The 18,802-nt window shown below is 39.4% G+C and overlaps 1 protein-coding gene across 1 annotated transcript; it reads left to right on the top strand.

Annotated features, from left to right (window-relative positions):
• Nucleotides 1-5,867: 5,867 nt before the first annotated feature.
• LOC133461047 (G-protein coupled receptor 20-like) lies at nt 5,868-16,898 on the top strand. Its single transcript, XM_061741807.1, has 5 exons — nt 5,868-5,912; nt 9,419-9,640; nt 12,251-12,507; nt 13,445-13,577; nt 16,071-16,898. Exons 2-5 carry the CDS (start codon nt 9,458-9,460, stop codon nt 16,671-16,673), a joined length of 1,176 nt encoding a protein of 391 aa, XP_061597791.1. The 5' UTR covers nt 5,868-5,912; nt 9,419-9,457; the 3' UTR covers nt 16,674-16,898.
• The last annotated feature ends 1,904 nt before the right edge of the window (nt 16,899-18,802 follow it).

Below are 18,802 nucleotides of genomic sequence, written 5' to 3' on the forward strand. Positions count from 1 at the left end.
CACGAGTGTTTTATTGCACAAAGGGCACCTCTCATTTTTGTGTGACGTTCGCTCAGTCTTTGTTACAGGCACCCCAAAGTGATCTGGAGATTATTCTTGAGGTGATGCGTTGTCCTGAAGTGACAAGCTCTGTATCTGAAAAAAGCTGCTCTCTGACTTCGGAGAAAAATACAAGATCATATTTATAGCTTTGTTTAGGGAAAAAACACAGACTTGATTTAAGAAATGAATGTCATAAGCTCAGCTTTTCACACCAATCCCACTGTTCTTTAATGAAAGTTAAAGCTGTATGTTGACCATTTTAAGAGTTAATTTTCTGATTGATTCATATAATGTAGCATGTAAAGTCAATGTATTGGCTCTTTTTGTTTGTTTTCTGTAAAGAAATCTAATTGAAAGAAATTTTATGGTTAGAGAATGCTAGTTTTATAATCTTGCATTTGAAAGATTTGTGCAATTTGATAAAGCTTTATATTTGATGAAAAGACTAGTTTTTCTTTCTTTTAGCCATTTTACCACATAGCGTTTGGGTTTAAATGTGGTTTCAGAAACCAGAATTCTGGTCACTGGACTGCATGCAAACACACGTCTACTGTAGACCAATGTGTTAGCACATATACAAAGCTCTGTCCAAGGAAATTTGAACCACTGGATTGAACTAATGAAATAGATAAGAGCCTCCCATTAATACGTTTGGTTTGAACTATGATGCAGGGGTGTAACGGTATTTGTATTCGTCCCGTCACGGTACGGGGGTCACGGTTCGGTACAGGCAGTCATACGGCGAATACGTCTGACTGAGTTAAAAAAAAAAAAAAAAAACTTTTTTTTCCCCTTATAAATATCAAAAGTCACGTTCCATTACAGACCTAAATGTGTGCTAGTCTGTGCATATCAATAAATATATGTGCAATTCATATATCATCATAAATTGTAGGCTATAATAACGATAAAATGTTCTAATTCTTAATTTACAACTGCCCTGAACGCATCAGGGCCGTGTGCCAGCGCGGATTGGGAGTAAAGCCTGATTTATGGTTCTGCGTTAAATCGACGCAGAGCATACGCCGACAGGTACGGCGCAGTCTACGGCGAGGTTACGCGCATACGCGCAACCTTCGCCGTAGGCGCTGCGTTGGTGTAACGCGGTACCATAAATCAGCCTTGACAGTCACAGCAAAGGAGATTAGCGCTAAAGTTTAAAAGAGGACTAAGCATGTACAAAGTTTTGAATGTTACCCCGTTTTCCACGTTACCTGGATTATTTTGGGTTATGGAAGAGTCAACTACCGTTGGTGAGTCAGTGTAACCTTCTTAAATAAATTCTTAACAGAATGTTGTGGTAGCTTTGACCACCTGCCTATTTGAATGTGATTTGTGTTGTTGTCAACTAGACCGCCGAGTCTATTCTCTGTTATAGAGCTCAGAAATGATGTTACAGACCGCTGTGTCTATATCTATCTAAATAGATTGTGTAATTTTAGACCAGTTACGTTTTTTGTATTTAAGCTGAATCAAAGATGGAACTGAGTCAGTCCGTGACTATCTGAGTTTTCAGCTCCGCGTGTGTGTGTTTCTGGTAGGATGATGTTGTTGAACGTTAAAATGACTATCATAAGGCCCATGGAGAATGCTCCGCCCCCAGACGGCTCTGCCCATATGCAGCAGTAGAGGAGCCCGGGTTCAAGTATTTATTAAAAGTGCTCGAGCTCGTTACAATGTCCCATCCCGCGCTCACATAAAAAACATAAAAAATTAAAAACACTAATGCACAAGTTAAATGTTTTATTCTATTTATTTTACACTTTAATAAGAGATGCTTTTTAGTTTTGAACAAACTTTAACTTTCAAATGCTATGATCAAAATAAAGGAAGAAAAAACTTGTCTTATACATTTGGGACTTTTTGTATTTTTTTTCCCGTTGTACCGAACCCATACCGAACCGTGACCCCTGTACCGAGGTACGTACCGAACCGTGACTTGTGTGTACCGTGACACCCCTATGATGCAGTGATCATTTCTTTAACAAGCATGTCTGAAGACAACTGTGGTTGTGGAAAAAGATGTTGCTTTGTTTCAGAAGAGTCAAATAATTAGAAGAAGGAAAAAAAAAAAGCTTGTTGGCAAAACTGAAGAAGTTTGCCAGAGAACATAAAGATGGGACTGGACTGGAGCTAAGAAGGGGGGCCGTTATCTCCTACAGAGTATATTTTTCAGAGTGCATTATGGTAGTAAGAGCAGACGACGCATAAGCCAGATTTATAGTCTTTGGGATGTACCGGAGAAGACCTAGTGCAACAATCAGATTCCCTACATCAATACAGGAGCTTAGTTTAAAGAAACTAATAGCAACTAAAGCTGCAAGCAGCAATGAACGGGCCCTCGCGCGGTCAATTTTCACCAATAAAAGGTCAAGGAGTCAAAACCAAGTCTGATGCCACCCACAACTCTCTATGTCAAACCATTAGAAAGTTATGGCAGAAAGTAGGAACTATCAAATATGGGACAATCAGATGAAGGGGGGATCGCTTTTGACTGAGAAAAGTAATGCGCATCGTTGCAGAGAGGAGACGCACATTTTGATGTATAACACACCTGGGTGCACGTTACGGTTCGGGCGAAGAAATGGCATAAATTGCGCCAAAATTACACGATTAATTCAAAATGGCCGACTTCCTGTTCGGTTTCGGCCATGGCGCCAAAAGACTTCTTTAAGTTGCGACATGATACATGAAACCCAAGTTATACATTTTAGAAAACTTGGAGTAAGTAGAAGCACTTTTAATTTTAATGTTAGAGTTGAACCTTTATTTTATACGAATATTTTTACTAATATCTTGGCCTCACCCTGGATGAACACTTACAGTTCAAAGAAGGTATTAATATCCTCGCTGATATGGCAGGCAGAGCGTTAGGTTCTATTGTAAGTAAAATGAAGAATTGTAAACATCTTAGTTATACTACCTTTTCAAAGCTTTATGAGGCCTGTGTTTATCCAATTCTTTTGTATGCAGCGGGGGTATGGGGGGGTAAAGAGTTATCCAGAGTGAATGCTATTCAAAATCGGGCTATTCAATGTTTTTTAGGCGTGCACAAATGTACTCCTGTGCTGGTTTTCTAAGGTGATATGGGTTGGGAGCCGTGTTTAATCCAGCAGAAAGGGGAAATGCTTAGACTCTGGAATCGTCTGTCTTCTATGCCAGAGGCTAGAATAGCCATAAAAGTTTATAATTGGGATAAAACACATAACTATCCTTGGTGTCAGGGAATAAATGCTATTTTTAATTAAATTGATCTACAACATATCTTCATAAATGGTCAGCGGTGCAAAAAAGTCGAAATGTCGAGAAAAAAGTCGAAACGTCGAGATTAATGTTGAAGTACAATCTCGAGAAAAACGTCGAAACGTCGAGAAAAAAGTCGAAACGTCGAGATTAAAAAGGAAAGGAAAAAAGGAAGAAAAATAAAGAGAAAAAAAGGTCAAACATTTTTGAAAAAGCTCCAGGGAGCCACTAGGGCGGCGCTAAAGAGCCGTGGATTGCCAACCCCTGCCCTACTGCATCTCTGGAGCTTAACCACACTGATCTGTGGGTTCTTCTTTACCTCTCTCACCAAGGCTCTTCTCCCTCGACTGCTCCGTTTGTCTTCGGTGGACAGGTCTAGGAAGAGTTCTGGTTGTGCTCTCAGGAACCTTGAGCGCTGCAGAGATTCTTTTGTAACCATGGCCAGATTTGTGCCACAATTCTGTCTCTGGATTCCTTGGGCAGTTCCTTTGACCTCGTGATTCTCATTTGCTCTGTCATGCACTGTGAGCTGTAAGCTCTTATATAGACAGGTGTTTGCCTTTCCTAACCTAGTCCAATTAGTTTAATTAAATGCACCTGGACTCCAATGAAGGAGCAGAACCATCTCAAGGAGGATCAGAGGAAATGGACAGTATCTGAGTTAAATATGAGTGTCACTGCCAAGGGATTTGAATACTTATGACCATGTGATATTTCAGTTTTTCTTTTTTAATACATTTGGAAGTTTTTACATTTCTTTTTATTTCTGTCAAGATGGGGTGCTGAGTGTACATTATTGAGGAATTAAATTTACTTTTTAGATTTTAGCAAATGGCTGCAATGAAACAAAGAGGGAAACATTTAAAAGGGCCTGAATACTTTCAGTGCCCACTGTATTTAAACAAGCTGAAAACATTCAGTCAAACACCAGCCAGGCACTTTTCTCAATTACGTCACCGAAAGCCCAGCAAAAAACTTTCTACATCCATAAGATGAAGCTGAATCCCTTTCCTGGTATTCAAGCTTGTACCTCAGAGGATTGTTCTGCATTTTGATGAGAATTGAACTGAAATTACATTTGATATGTAAATCCCAGATTAATTCACAATGTTACTGGCTCACAAGCTGGCAACTTCATAAAGAAACATCTACAGAAATAGTTAGCACTTTTTTGGCTGTTTTGTGGTAGTTTGGCAGGTGTTTAAACACACAGGAAAGAATAATGTACTTTTAACAGTGCAAGACCACCCAGTGATGTCTCTTTGAATACATTTTATTGAAATAATGTTTATTTTAAGTTTTATTGGTTCAGAATGTTTTCGTTCTTCCTCACAGGTTTTCCTCTGCATGTTTACTTACCATTTCATCTCTGGCACCCAGTAATGTTGATGCGTGCTGGATTGTGCCATAGACATTCATCCCTTCTTCAACTTAGTGTCCGGTCCATCGAAGAAATGAGAGGATCTTTCTTGTCTTGACACCAGTAGCTTCTATCTCCTCCTGTGACCAAGTGGAGGAAAATCAAATTAAAGCTGTAAGCAGCGATGAACCGGCCCTCCTACTCTTGTGCACGTTCAGGCTGCAGTGGAAGCGCTTGAAGGACTTGCATATAGATTCTTCAGGCCTGGACATTTAGCGGATGACACGACCCACGACTCTCTATATCAAACCATTCAAAAGTTATGGCAGAAAGTAGGAACTATCAGATATCGACCAATCAGAAGAAGGGGCGGGGCTAATTTGCACCAATTATGTCCAAGGACTCAAAACCGGGTCCGATGACACCACCCATGAGTCTTTCTGTCAAACCATTCAAATGTTATTGCAGAAAGTAGAAACTATCAAATATGGACCAATCAGATGAAGGGGGGGGGCGCGCTTTTTGGCATCTAGCGTTGCCACGGTAACACTTTTGACTGAGAAAAGTAATGCCCATCGTCACAGGATGGAAACGCACATTTTGATGTATAACACACCTGGGTGCACGTTACGGTTCGGGCCGCATTAACTCCCGAAGAAATGACATAAATTGCGCCAAAATGACACGATTAATTCAAAATGGCCGACTTCCTGTTCGGTTTCAGCCATGGCTCCAAGAGACTTTTCTTTAAGTTGTGACATGATACAGGTGTGTACAGATTTTCATGCATGTACGTCAGACCGTATGGTGGGGCTTGAGGCACAAAGTTTTCTAGGGGGCGCTGTTGAGCCGTTAGGCTACGCCCATTAATGCAAACCATTAAATATCACATTTTTCGCCAGGCCTGGCTTGGTGCAAAATTTGGTGACTTTTGGGGAACGTTTAGAGGGGCAAAAAGGCCCTAATTTTGTCGGAAAACAAAAACTCCTACAGATACAATAGGGTCAGTGCTCGGGCCCTAATTATTAAGGAATAATAAAATGGAGAAAAGCTTTATTTTTAACATGCGAGGGAGATGAGGGGGAGTTGGCTGTTATGAATCCTCCCACCCAGAGGTCTGAAATCTCCTCTCACTGACTCTCCCCAGGAAACTACAGATGATCAGAGCAAGTGGAGCATTAATGCATCTTAATTACTTCTAACAAGATCATACAAAACTGTATCTGCTGTTCAAGGACTTTAATCACTCTGTTTCAATCTTCACAAGGTAGGCAAAAATATATTTGATCACCTCAGTAAGTTTTTTTTGTTGTTTTTGTTTTTCATTCTGCAGACACGATCAAAGAAAATTGTGTTTTGTAGTTTACTATGTAAAAGAGCACAGGAGAACTGGGTCGCAACTTAAATGAATATTCTTTTCCTTTTTTTCATCTTATGTTGGCAATTAGATTGGATTCTGGGCAAAAAAAAGCAGAAGTGAAGTCCATAGATGTTCTTCAGATACCAATACGGAAAACTCGCTCAAAATATGAACTAAAGAAGATAGTTTACTGTATAAATTTGATAACCTCATATGGAGGTATTTCTCTTTTCCAGTCCAGGCCCTCGTTGTGTTTTATCCAACTGTCTTAAGATGATGAAGAGTGGAAAGACCTTCCTCAGCAGGACATGTTAACAGATGGGAGCTCATCCGTCTCTGGATTTTATATGGAAATGGGAACGAGATCTGCCAAAATTAAAAAGATTTCTAGCGTTTTAGTGAGGAGCAACTTTCTTGTTATTATTTGGAAATAAAGAAAGTAGAGGAAGGTGGCAGAGAGTCACTTAAAAAACAAGCTTGTCCAAATTTCATTTGGCTAGATACTCATACATTTAAATTGAAATCTAAAAAACAGTGGACAAAGGATAAAAGTGTGCTAGATGAAGGAAAGAATACGCCACAGTTCTGATCCAGATTAAGTACCAACATTGGGACGGGCCTTATCTACTTCTTTATATCCCAATAAAATTATAACGTGCACTGCAAAAACTCTTAACAAGAATATTTGTCTTATTTGTAGTTAAAATGTCTTATTTTTAGTCAAAGAAAATCTCATTACACTTAAAACAAGACTCATCACTGGAAAAAACAACAATTTTCACCTGTTTCAAGTAGATTTTCACTTAAAATAAGTAGAAAAAATCTGCCAGTGGAACAAGATTTTTTTGCCTGTAATGAAAAGATAAATCTTGTCCCACTGGCAGATTTTTCTACTTATTTCAAGTGAAAATTTACTTGAAACAGGTGTAAATGGTCAAATAACAAGTTATTTTTCTGGTAATGACTCTTGTTTTAAGTGTAATGAGATTTTTTGACTAAAAATGAGACATTTTAACTAGAAATAAGACAAATATTCCTGGTAAGACTTTGAGTTTTTGCAGTGTGATAAAGGGCACAGCTTCAAATGATTTTCTTTTTTATCAAATATCAAGGACTAAATATCAATATTTTAAATCAAATACAATGTTGGTAGACAATGCAAAAGTTTTTTCAGTCCCTGTTTCACATAAGAACTTGATCGGGAAAATAAAAGTTGAGATTTTCTGCGTTAACTAAGTGTTTTTCAAGGTGTTTCCACTGGACCTTAAACAGGGTCGTCTGCACAGCCCAGCAGTCTGTAGTTCCCAGTGAAGACAGAGTGATATGTGTGAAAGCTCTTTGAAATATTTGGGCTATTTTTGGACTGCTGAGTTATTATAATGTAGCTCCTCTTAAAAGTGAACAATGGCAGCAGGTTGAGGGTTTTGAATCCTCCTGTTCTTCAGACAGGATGTGTCGCATTGATCAAATTTATGATACCAGGCAAAGAAAAGCGTATATATATCTTGCGTTCAAGTCAACACAAGTCAGCGTTGTGTTAAATAGCAGCACCAGCATGGTTCGTACTCTCTGTTTAAGGTAACGCACACTGTCAAGTACTTCACTATGTTGAAGACGTCGCATCCCAGCAGACTGATATGAAGATAGATGCAGTCGTCTGCACAGCAGGAGAGGAGAGGATGTTGTTTATAAGAATAGGAGTTGTATTTCCATGGAGAAACATTTGCTGATGTTGACCACTTCATCTGCAGAAGTCATAAATGTGCCTCTTATAGTTTATTACAGTACATCAGCTTTATGTCAAACTTAATGGCTGCTGTTATCACAAAAAAAACCTAAAAGACCTGATTCATCATTAGCAGTAAATAGTATTTTAACAGCTTACATGTCATTTGTCTACAGGACTTTTTGTTTACTCATGTCTAGAAAAATAGTATTTGAGCTGAACTTTGCAATATGTATAGGCTGCACAGTCTCTTGTGGAATTTTAGAATTTTTAGAGAAATACTAAAAAAATGGCAGATATCAGAACATTGGCCATATCTCCTCATAAACACTTTAAAATAAACTATCGATTTATATGAGCAAAAATCATATTTTTGTAGGCTTATATTGAGACTTCTTTTGGCAATCTTCCATTAAAATATATTTTGTATGTGCAAATTATCCATATTATTCTTAGGAATGAATGAGTTAGTTTGAATAACACAGTCAGACTATCAGACTATACAGTAAAACTAGACATGATATATGTTTATATGTTCATTTAATTTCAGGAGAGATCTGATGCTCAATTCAATTCAATTCAATTGTATTTGTATAGCATCTAATACAGGTGTCTGCAACCCAAAATGTTGAAAGAGCCATATTGGACCAAAAACACAAAAAACTAATATTTCTGGAGCCGCAAAAAATGAAGTTTTGTATAAGCCTTAGAATGAAGGCAACACATGCTGCATGTATCTGTATTACTGTAGTTAACTGGGGGAAGATTTTTTTTTTTATTATGCACTTCGAGAAAAAAGTCAAAATGTCGAGAAAAAAGTCAAAATGTCGAGAAAAAAGTCAAAATGTCGAGAAAAAAGTCGAAATGTCAAGATTAATGTTGAAGTACAATCTTGAGAAAAAAGTCGAAATGTTGAGAAAAAAGAAGAAAAAAAGAAAAAAAGAAGAAAAAAGAGAAAAAAAGGAAAAAAGGGAAAACAAAAAAAAGGTCAAACATTTTTGAAAAAGCTCCAGGAGCCACTAGAGCGGCGGCAGTAGCTCAGGTGGTAGAGCGGGTCGTCCAATGATCCGAAGGTCGGCGGTTCGAATCCCGCTCTGTCCCAGTTTGCTGTCGTAGTGTCCTTGGGCAAGACACCTTACCCACCTTGCCTCGTGTGAATGTGTATGAATGTTGGTGGTGGTCGGAGGGGCTGTTAGGCGCGATATGGCAGCCACGCTTCCGTCAGTCTGCCCCAGGGCAGCTGTGGCTACAAATGTAGCTTACCACCACCAGAGAGAATGTGTATGAATGAATAATGATTTCTGTAAAGCGCTCTGGGTGCCTAGAAGGGCGCTATATAAATCCAAGTCATTATTATTATTATTATAAAAAAGCCGCATGCGGCTCTAGAGCCGCGGGTTGCCGACCCCTGATTGAGTTGTCTCTAGGCGCTTTCCAGAGACCCAGAACATGACCCCCGAGCTGATGCTCAGTATAATTACATGAAAAAAAATAAAACAGGTGAATAAATCAATGGATGCATTAGTACAGTATATATCTATATATATATATATATATATATATATATATATATATATATATATATATACTGTACTGTACTGTATATATATGTATATATATGTACACACATCAATAATCATTTTGTTCTTTTTTTCTCCTTTTTTTTCTCCTCCTTACTTCTGTCCAGCGACCAAGAAACCCATCTTTCATTCACTGTTTCCATGCAATGGAGAACCTTCTCAATAACAGCTCCCCCTTCGTCACCGAGCCGTCCCAGACCGTTCCCTCCTCGTACGAGCTGAACTGCAGCGTCTGGGACCAGCAGTGGGGAGCTCTGTACCTGCAGAGATCAGCCCACCTGGACCTGCAGCTCTACCAGGCTTACTACGCCCTCTGGGTCGCCCTCATGGTAAGACTAGATATTATAGAATAGTGTCAACTTAAGGCACTCTTAAAAACTGTTGGAACAAACATGCTTTGCCATTTATATGTGCTTACTGTCCAAATAAAGAAAAAAATATGTTAGACAATAGGGTTTTTTTCTTCTTTTCATTGTTTTAATGTGATTCATTGAACTGGTTGCAACCCAAATCTAGACGGAATTTCACTGGCTACACTTCCTTTTTAAATGTGTTTATTTTCACTGTTCTCCATATTTAAAAGAACTCATGATTCCATATAACTCTCCATACTCACTCAGACATATGAATTTTCCTTTTTTCTTTGTTCCTAGAATTTCAAAAGAGGTTGGTAAAAGATCATTTTATTTTAACGCTCCATCAGATTGGAATAATCTTCCCCTCTTTTTGCGTTCTATTACCTCTTTTCATTGTTTTAAGTTGTCATTATACTCTCATCTTAAAACAATTTTTATTTATGTACTTTTTATGTATTTTTTTTCTTTTTTCTATTTATTTATTTCTATTTATTTATTTAAAAAAAATTTTTTTTTAATTTTTTCTCTCTGTTATGTTATATTTATCTCATTGTTCCGGTTATCCAATTAGTCTATTTTTTAACTAAACTTATGTGGGTAGGGGTTGTGTGTGGGAGGGTGAGCAACATGTCTGTGTGTGTTTTATGTCATGTGTGTCTGTACTGTAATGTGATATATTGTAATGTTGTACGTTTTCTTGAGACCCCCTTGAAAATGAGATGTTACATCTCAAGGGGCTATCCTTTAATACATTCTAAATTCTTTAAGAAGGGGGACGGGGAGGTTTTCTCAATGGTAAGGTCTATTCAGGGGTTCTGTAAAGGAGGGTTTGTCGGATGGCCGAACCTTGGATTGAAGAGGAGTAGTGTGGTTTTCCTCATGGCTGTCAAATGCTAGAACATCTTTACCCTCAGTAGGGCCCTGGAGGGGGAATGGGAGTTTGTCCTCCTGGATCCTGTGAGGGATCTCTCCGGGAGGATGGGGTGCCACAATCCCTGTTTGGTCCCTTTACATCCGGTGTCAGAGCTTGGTCTTTTCACGTTAGATCAAAGTCTCTACGACAAGCGTCAAAATTTCCGTTAGCATCAAAATGAGCATAGTTGAATATCTCAAAAAACCGTAATAGCTAACATGATGAGACTAAAATATGTTGTAGTACAACGCGTCCCGGGTTTGTCAATGTCGTAATGATGTCTGTACGATAAACCGTTGCCTAGCAACAAGTGTCCAAAATAAAATAGATTTTTTTTTTAAATTGAAAGTTAAATATCGCAAAAAACTGTAATAATTAGCATGATGATGTTGTACGGTCCTTTAGTGCCAATCGGGCAGAGTGTGTATAAATTTGAACGAAGTCTCTACGATAAAGTTCAGCTGAGCAATAAGCGTCTGAATTTTCGCATTTTTTTTTTGCTTTTTGGCATCTAGCGTTGCCACGGTAACACTTTTGACTGAGAAAAGTAATGCCCATCGAGGCACGATGGAGATGCATCCATTGATGTATGGCATGCATGGGTGCACATTGCGGTTCGGGCCGTATTAACGGACGAAAAAAGCGTGCGGAATAAGAATAATAAGAAAAGGGAAACCTTTTCTAGATACTATTATATCGCCTTCATTTTCATGTTTTTCCTAGTTTTTTCTGGCGTGTTTTATTTTTTGGGGATTTTTTTTTTCCACATCAGAGCGGGGTCATGCTGTACACCCGCTGGTGTGACGTGGGACTTTGCGACTTTAGCTTGTTAGCAAAATGCTAGCAACATTGCCCTTTGGGCCATTCTGGACGATTGCAATATGGTCATGTTTGTCATGTTTGGTTGGAAGTCGGACTTGTTTCCGTCACGGTTTTGGGTGTATGTCACGGTTTTGTCATGGTTTTTGTATTCACGTCCTGTTTTATTTTGAAATTCCATGTCCTTGTGTTTTAAGTTTTGTCTTCACTCCCCTTGTTCCCGTCTGCCCTGATCGTCTGCCCCTGTGTCTCGTCAAACTCTCTGTGTTTAACTTGTCTTGTCTTCCTCTTGCTCCCGACCGATCCGCACTGTTCTCCCCGCCATGTGTCATGTCAGGTTTTGGGGTTTTTGTCATGCTTAGGCTTTTGTATCTTTTGTATCCTGCTTAGCAGCGCTTTGGTTTTTGTTTAATTAAATCATGTTTTTTGGAACTCATGCCTCCTGCTATGAATGTTTCTACAACGCTGCACCAGTGTTTAGAGGTTTCATGATGGAACAGCACAATCCTAATTAATAAACTTAAAAACTATAGCCTATTTTAAACCGTAAAACTTAATAGCCTTGAGATACAACTATTTAGATCACATTGTACATGGTTTGGAAGTCTATTGACCGGCACCCAGCTCTGAGGAGGCCACATTATGACCAGTTCATTATAATAAAACATTGGTTCTCAGCTGGTCCCACCATCACTCCTTAAAACAAGCCCCCACACATACATTTGATTTGAGCTGGTTTAATATTTGTAAGAGCTAAGAATCTATTCCTAAAAAAAAAGCTTGACTATAATAAAGTAAAGAAAAGTGCACTATTGTGATGTTCAAAGAGCTCCTCCTCTCTCCTGCTGTAGGTGTGTAACTCTCTGATGCTGGTGGTTGGTGTGGTCCTCAACGGTCTGGCTCTCTACATCTTCTGTGGGGCGTCCAGTCGCTCTTCAGCCCCGGTAGTGTACACCATAAACCTGGCCATCGCTGACCTGCTGGTGGCGCTGTCGCTCCCCGCCCGCATCGCCCTGTACCACAGCGGGGGCAGCTGCGTGGCCTGCTCCTACGTCCACACATTCAGCTACTTTGTCAACATGTACTGCAGTATCCTGTTCCTGACCAGGTGGGGGCATTTTATTCTATAATGAAATGGCTTCAGTGTGCAAGATTTAAAGGGGACCTATTATGAAAAACAGGTTTTTTCTTGCTTTAACATATATAAAGTGGTCTCCCCTCAGCCTGCCAACTCAGAGAAGGAGGAAAGCAACCAAATTCTGCAGTGTCTGTACAGCCGCCCGGATGAGCCGTCCAGTGTGATTCAGATTCTGCTCACTTTCGTTACGTAACCAAAATGCAAACCACGCCCACAACTATAAAACCGTGTAACTGCATGCGAGTGTCCGACTATCACGTAGCACTGCGTGACATCGGACGCTCTCTGTCCATCTCCCTCCAGCAGCTGCCACTTTATTGAGGTTTTTGTAGTGAAATGAGGAGGAATCATAGAGATAACTTCTCATTTCAACTAACTGGATCAGCCGTTCCTCATCATGACTGTTTCCTACAGCGCTTTCAACCGGCTTTCAACGCGAGTGGCAGGAAGAAAATAGAAGCAGGGCGTCCGACAAATGTTCAGCTCAAAACGGCGCGCAGCGGCCAGTTAGGACAGTCCAATAGAAAATAAAGCAATGGAATTGATTTTGTCAGTGACGCTCGCTCGCATCGCATGCAGTTATGACACGGTGTTAGGACACGGTGTAACTCCGCCGGCCGGAGCTTCCGCCATTTTTTCGTAGCGGTGTATCGCATCATTCAGGCAGCCAATCAGCACAGAGCCTCATTATCACAGCCCCGCCCACTCAGAATCCTGCATAGATAATGAGGTTAGAGACTGGGAAGATAAAGACATGGCTCAGAGGCTGAATTTCTAATTTATTTTGCAAAAACAATCAAAAGTTTGTTTTTAAGACATTCAAGGCCTGTTTAAAATAGACATTAGATGCCATAATAGGTCCCCTTTATGCGTGCATGATTTAGCACCTCTCCTTTCCTCCTCTCAGTATCTCTGTAGATCGGTACCTGGCTGTCGTCCACGTGTCCGGGACTCTGCACCGCTGGAGGACGGCAGGAGCAGCCCGGTGTGTCAGTGCGACTGTCTGGTTCACTGCAATCGTGGTCACCTACTCCTTCCAGGTGAAGATGCACTTCACACACCCAACAATCCAACACAGATTAAAGGTCATCATTCTAAATAAATTACACATGCAAAAAAATAATAATTACATTCTCCTTTAAAAGAGGTAAAGATTTAATCAAGGTTTACCACATGTTGATTTAAACTTATTGTCAGTATCAATGCATTTCAACTAATTAGGAGAAGAAACTCACAAACAGTTACTATATGTGTTGTACTGTGTACTGTGAACGTGAATTGTTTCTCATGAATACATTTTATTTTACAAGTGTGTTCATGTTTGTTTAAAAAATAAGATAAAGCATTTTGCATAAGTTCAGTTTGTGAGATTTTAAACTCTAAAATATAGACATATACTTAGTGATTTGCTTTCAACGGTGACGTCTTCCTCAGTTGTTTTACATTAATTGTTTTCTGGCAGTATCAACTCATTTGTCCAGGCCAGTTTCCTTAGTTTGGTTGTTTGAATGATTTTTTTTTAACCACAATTCAAAAGTTATGGCTGATTTATATTACTAAATTAGTATTTGTTATTACTGTTGTAAATTTCAAGTCATTTCAGTGACCATTGTGGTTTTTTTCTTTAATACCAACAACTTTGTTCAGTCCACACAAACAGCAGATTGGCATTTGGTGTAGAGCCTTGACAGACATTCTGTGTCTTGTTTCAGGAGTGATGTAAAAGTAAAATCCTGACTTGTCTCTCTTGGGCACAATTAGATATTAGTAACAAAGGGAGGGCTGAGTATATGAACGTTGCTGGTCCCTGCCTTGATAAAACTCTGATCAGTCCTCCTATTTGCCTTTGATTTTGTGAGAATTATCTATATTGAAACTGCAGAGGATCTTGTAAACCTAGATGGCAAAAATTATTTATAGTATTATTTATAGAGGAGGTAGTTAATGTTCCAGTGAGGCTTTTCAGATTTGATCAAATTATTTACATCTTTACAACACAGCAGATATCCCTCACAGCTCCAACATGTTGCGCTGCACATTATTACAGGGACAAACCAAACCAAACCAAAAGGGGTCGATGTGAATTATTAAACTGGCTTCAACACTTGTTCTGTGTGGTACATCACACTGGGGTCCAAAGGGAAATTTAAAAATAAGGGGTTGAGTAAAGCAGCAGCAGCAGCAAGTGAAGTGAGTGAAGTTGAGACCAGATGATGCAGGAGATGGGAATGGCTGATCTGAAATGGTAAAGTTGAACAGCCAACCAGAACCAGTCTGGAAAGAACAAAATCATGTAACATTAGGCTTGCCATCCGTCCCTTGAAATACGGAATTGTAACGTAATTGGGAATTAAAAGTTGCGTTCCGTATTGTACCAATACGGACATATATTTATGCTCTTATTTATTGATGTCATAATATACAGGTGAAGGTTGGAAAATTTGAATATATTGCAAAACTTAATTCACAGTAAATTCAACTAAAGGTGAAATAAATATATTATTTCCCACTACATTCAAAGTGAGATATTTCAAGCTTTATTTGTTATAATTTTGGTGAATATGGCTCACAGTTTATGAAAATCCCAAATAAAAAAATCTCTATATTATGAAATCAATAAACAATTCAATCATCAAAATTATAACAAATAAAGGTTTAACACGTCTTGCTTTGCATTTAATGAGACTATGTAATGTATTAGTTTCACCTTTTAAGTTGAATTATTGAAATAAATTAACTTTTACACCATATTCTAATTTTCCAACCTTCACCTGTAGCTATATTATACATCCTGGCTGATGTGGACAAACATAGCATAGGAGGCTATTTCAGTTGCTAGTATGGTTGGCTGTCTGTACAGTCATGCAAGTTCAATGCTATTAATTTTGTTTTTTCATATAAAATAAATACATATCATGCATTTTAGAAGTTTTGGGGATGTCCCTTTTATTGGCGCCTGCACTGCTGAAATCAGGGCGTCCCTTATTTCTATTTCTGTAAGGTGGCAACTCTATGCAGGCCAGCTGACAGTCTTGCCTGGGCCCCGGACAAAATAATCTAAGATGGGCCCCCCTGCACCCGGAGCTCTCCTTCTCCTCTCCTCTCCCTCTGCTCTTCAGGTTTTTATACAAGCTAATGGACGTTAACATTAGAGCTAGCCAGTTAGGTTAAGTTACAAGGTTGGTAAACGTTGGCTGCACTGTTTCTTACCTTGCTCTACGCTGACTTTGTTAATTCCAGCTTCACCGTCACCACCTTTTTTAAAATATAATATTTGTGTAGAGAATCTATGAGGCCTCTATTTTCTTCTTCTCTTCTTCTCTTTTCTCTTCTTTTCTGAACACTGGACTTGTGCTGACCGGACATTTTGACCATTGTAATGGTTGAATTAAATGATAACGTCAAATTTTGATCAGCGGCCAAACCATTTTTGTGTTGGGGGTTCTTGACCACAAGGACAATTAGGATCTTATCGGCGGGCGTGACCCTATGTAACATTGTAAATAGACATTTCTATGACCTTTTCTCTCCAGACCACAGCACTGAACGCTGGCTCCTCCTGCGTGGTCCTCCCTGCCCACTTCTACCTGACGGTGCTGGAGTTCCTGCTGCCCATGCTGGCCGTCGTGGGCTTCACTCTCCGTCTCACCTGCTTCCTCTCCTCCGGCCACAGCCTGAGGCCGCAGCACAGCCGAGCCAGGAAGACCCGCGCCATCAGGCTGCTGGCCACCGTGCTGGTGGTCTTCACCGTCTGCTTCACGCCCTTCCACCTGCGGCAGGCGCTGGCTTACTTCCAGGTCAGGGCCGCAGGAGGGGAGGGGGCCGGGCAGGGGGCCGGGCAGGGGGCCGGGCACGTCCTGGCCTACCACATCACCATGAGCCTGAGCAGCCTGAACAGCTGCCTGGACCCCGTCGTCTACTGCTTCGTCACGGACAGCTTCAAGAGGATGTGGAGGACGAGGATGAGGGGAGGCATGGAGAGGGATGAGGAGGTGGGGAATTCAAGTGGAAGAGAAGAGGACAGGAATTCGGTGAAGAAATGCTCGGGCACGGCCCTGGCTATAGCCCAGAGTGTGGCCACGCTCACCCTCACCAGCACTCCTCTCTCCGTCGCCTCCACAGACCCGTCGGCCTAGACACGAGCCTCCCCTGGGAGAAAGACAGAGCCAAAAGAGCGATGGTAAATGACACAAGATAAGCAGGTGAGACATGGAACATTTTCCTTCAAAATGAACAAGAAAACCACTTCACCAGCTGTCCCATCTTCATCATTTACATATCCTCATCCTCTCCACCCTCACCTCCTCAGTGAGTCTCATGAGAGCCAACACTGGGCTACAAAAGGGAACTTTTGGTGCAAAAGCAGTGAACTCTTTATTTCTGTTTCTACCTATGTACAAAGTTGACTTTTTCTTTTGTTTTGCTTTGTCTCATTTCACTCCTTCAGGTCCACCAGCTAAAAACATCATATAACAGAGCGCATCCATTGTATTTAGGTTATTTAAGGCATTTAAAGACATCAAAACTGGTTATTCTGGGTTTCTCAGATGTTAAAATGGGTAGATGTTTTATTTCATGGCCATGAGACACAACGGTGTTGGAATGAAACATCTTTGGTTAGTCAAATGTTGCTTCTTCATGGGATTTAGATACTGTCAAGAAAAGTCGAAATGTTGAGAAAAAAGTCGAAATGTCGAGAAAAAAGTCAAAATCTTGAGAAGTCGAAATGTCGAGATTAAAAAGGAAAGGAAAAAAGGAAGAGAAAAAGAGAAAAAAAGGAAAAAAAATAAAAAATAAAAAAAGGAAAAAAAGAAGAAAAAAGAAAAAAGGGAAGAAAAGAGAAAAAAAGAAAAAAAGAAAAAAGAAAAAAAGGGAAAAAAAGGAAAAAAAAGAAGAAAAAAAAGAAGCTAAATAAATAACTTAAAAATATGATGTGCAGTGTTATGGATTATTTGTTACTTATAGAAATTGAAATGTATAATCACAGGTAGTATAGCTTCTCTATGAAATCTTCCCTATAAAATGTCTTCTATTGATGTTACAGGTTCAGCTCTGTGCAAAACTGGTTTTAAGTTCTTAAAAAAGTTTTTCTGACCAATTTGTACATGTTTCAGTGGTTTTTCTTATTATCCCTGCTGTATTATGTTTTTTAACTCATTCAGTCATTTTTCTGGATCTTCATCAGGCGACATACATAGTAGAGCGCGTGATTGCTGCTGTTGTTTGTATATAACTGAGGTTGTCTGTCACGATCAATAAAAGCACAAATTCAGCTTCAGATGTGTTTCACCATCAACATCAGCTCAGCATACCTGTTTTGCTGCATCTTAGCTTCTCTTTTTTTTTTTAAACTGTTAAGGCTTTATTTAAGGATTTGCTGAATGCAAAGTTCTGTATCACAATGACACTTTTTACATTAGGGATTGTCCCAGCAGAAGCTTCTGCATCTTCTTTGTCACACTAACCAACTTTCTATCCACTTTCAGCACATTCAAAAATCTCCTCATTGGTCTTCCCCTTTTCATCCTGCCATATAACTCCATCTCCAGCCTCCTTCTATAAATGTATCCCTGCTCTTTTAATTTCTTTTAGTTTGTTTCCAAGATGTCTGGCCCTGGTTGGTTGGTCCTCTGATGTGATCATTTTTTGTTTTATTCATCTTCCTCCTCCATCACATACAGGACTGTCTCAGAAAATTAGAATATTGTGATAAAGTCCTTTATTTTCTGTAATGCAAAAATGTCATACATTCTGGATTAATTACAAATCAACTGAAATATTGCAAGCCTTTTATTATTTTAATATTGCTGATCATGGTTTACAGCTTAAGAAAACTCAAATATCCTATCTAAAAAAATTAGAATATTCTGGGAATCTTAATCTTAAACTGTAAACCATAATCAGCAATATTAAAATAATAAAAGGCTTGCAATATTTCAGTTGATTTGTAATGAATCCAGAATGTATGACATTTTTGTTTTTTTTTAAATTGCATTACAGAAAATAAAGAACTTTATCACAATATTCTAATTTTCTGAGACAGTTCTGTATAACTACAGATAATATTTCCATTATCCCCATTACTCTTCCTAGCTTGGTCCAACTATTTAAACTTCTGCACCATCCTCACCATTTCTCCTGGTTCTCTGTGATTTACACGCACGTGCTCTGTCTTGCAGCACTTCAGCCTTCTCTACTTGTACATAAATGAACCACTTGTAAAACTGACATTCACAGATGCACAACTTTGATGCTGCTGCATTTA

This window comes from Cololabis saira, chromosome 15, assembly GCF_033807715.1.
Source record: "Cololabis saira isolate AMF1-May2022 chromosome 15, fColSai1.1, whole genome shotgun sequence".
In the NCBI taxonomy this organism is placed as follows: Eukaryota; Metazoa; Chordata; class Actinopteri; order Beloniformes; family Belonidae; genus Cololabis; species Cololabis saira.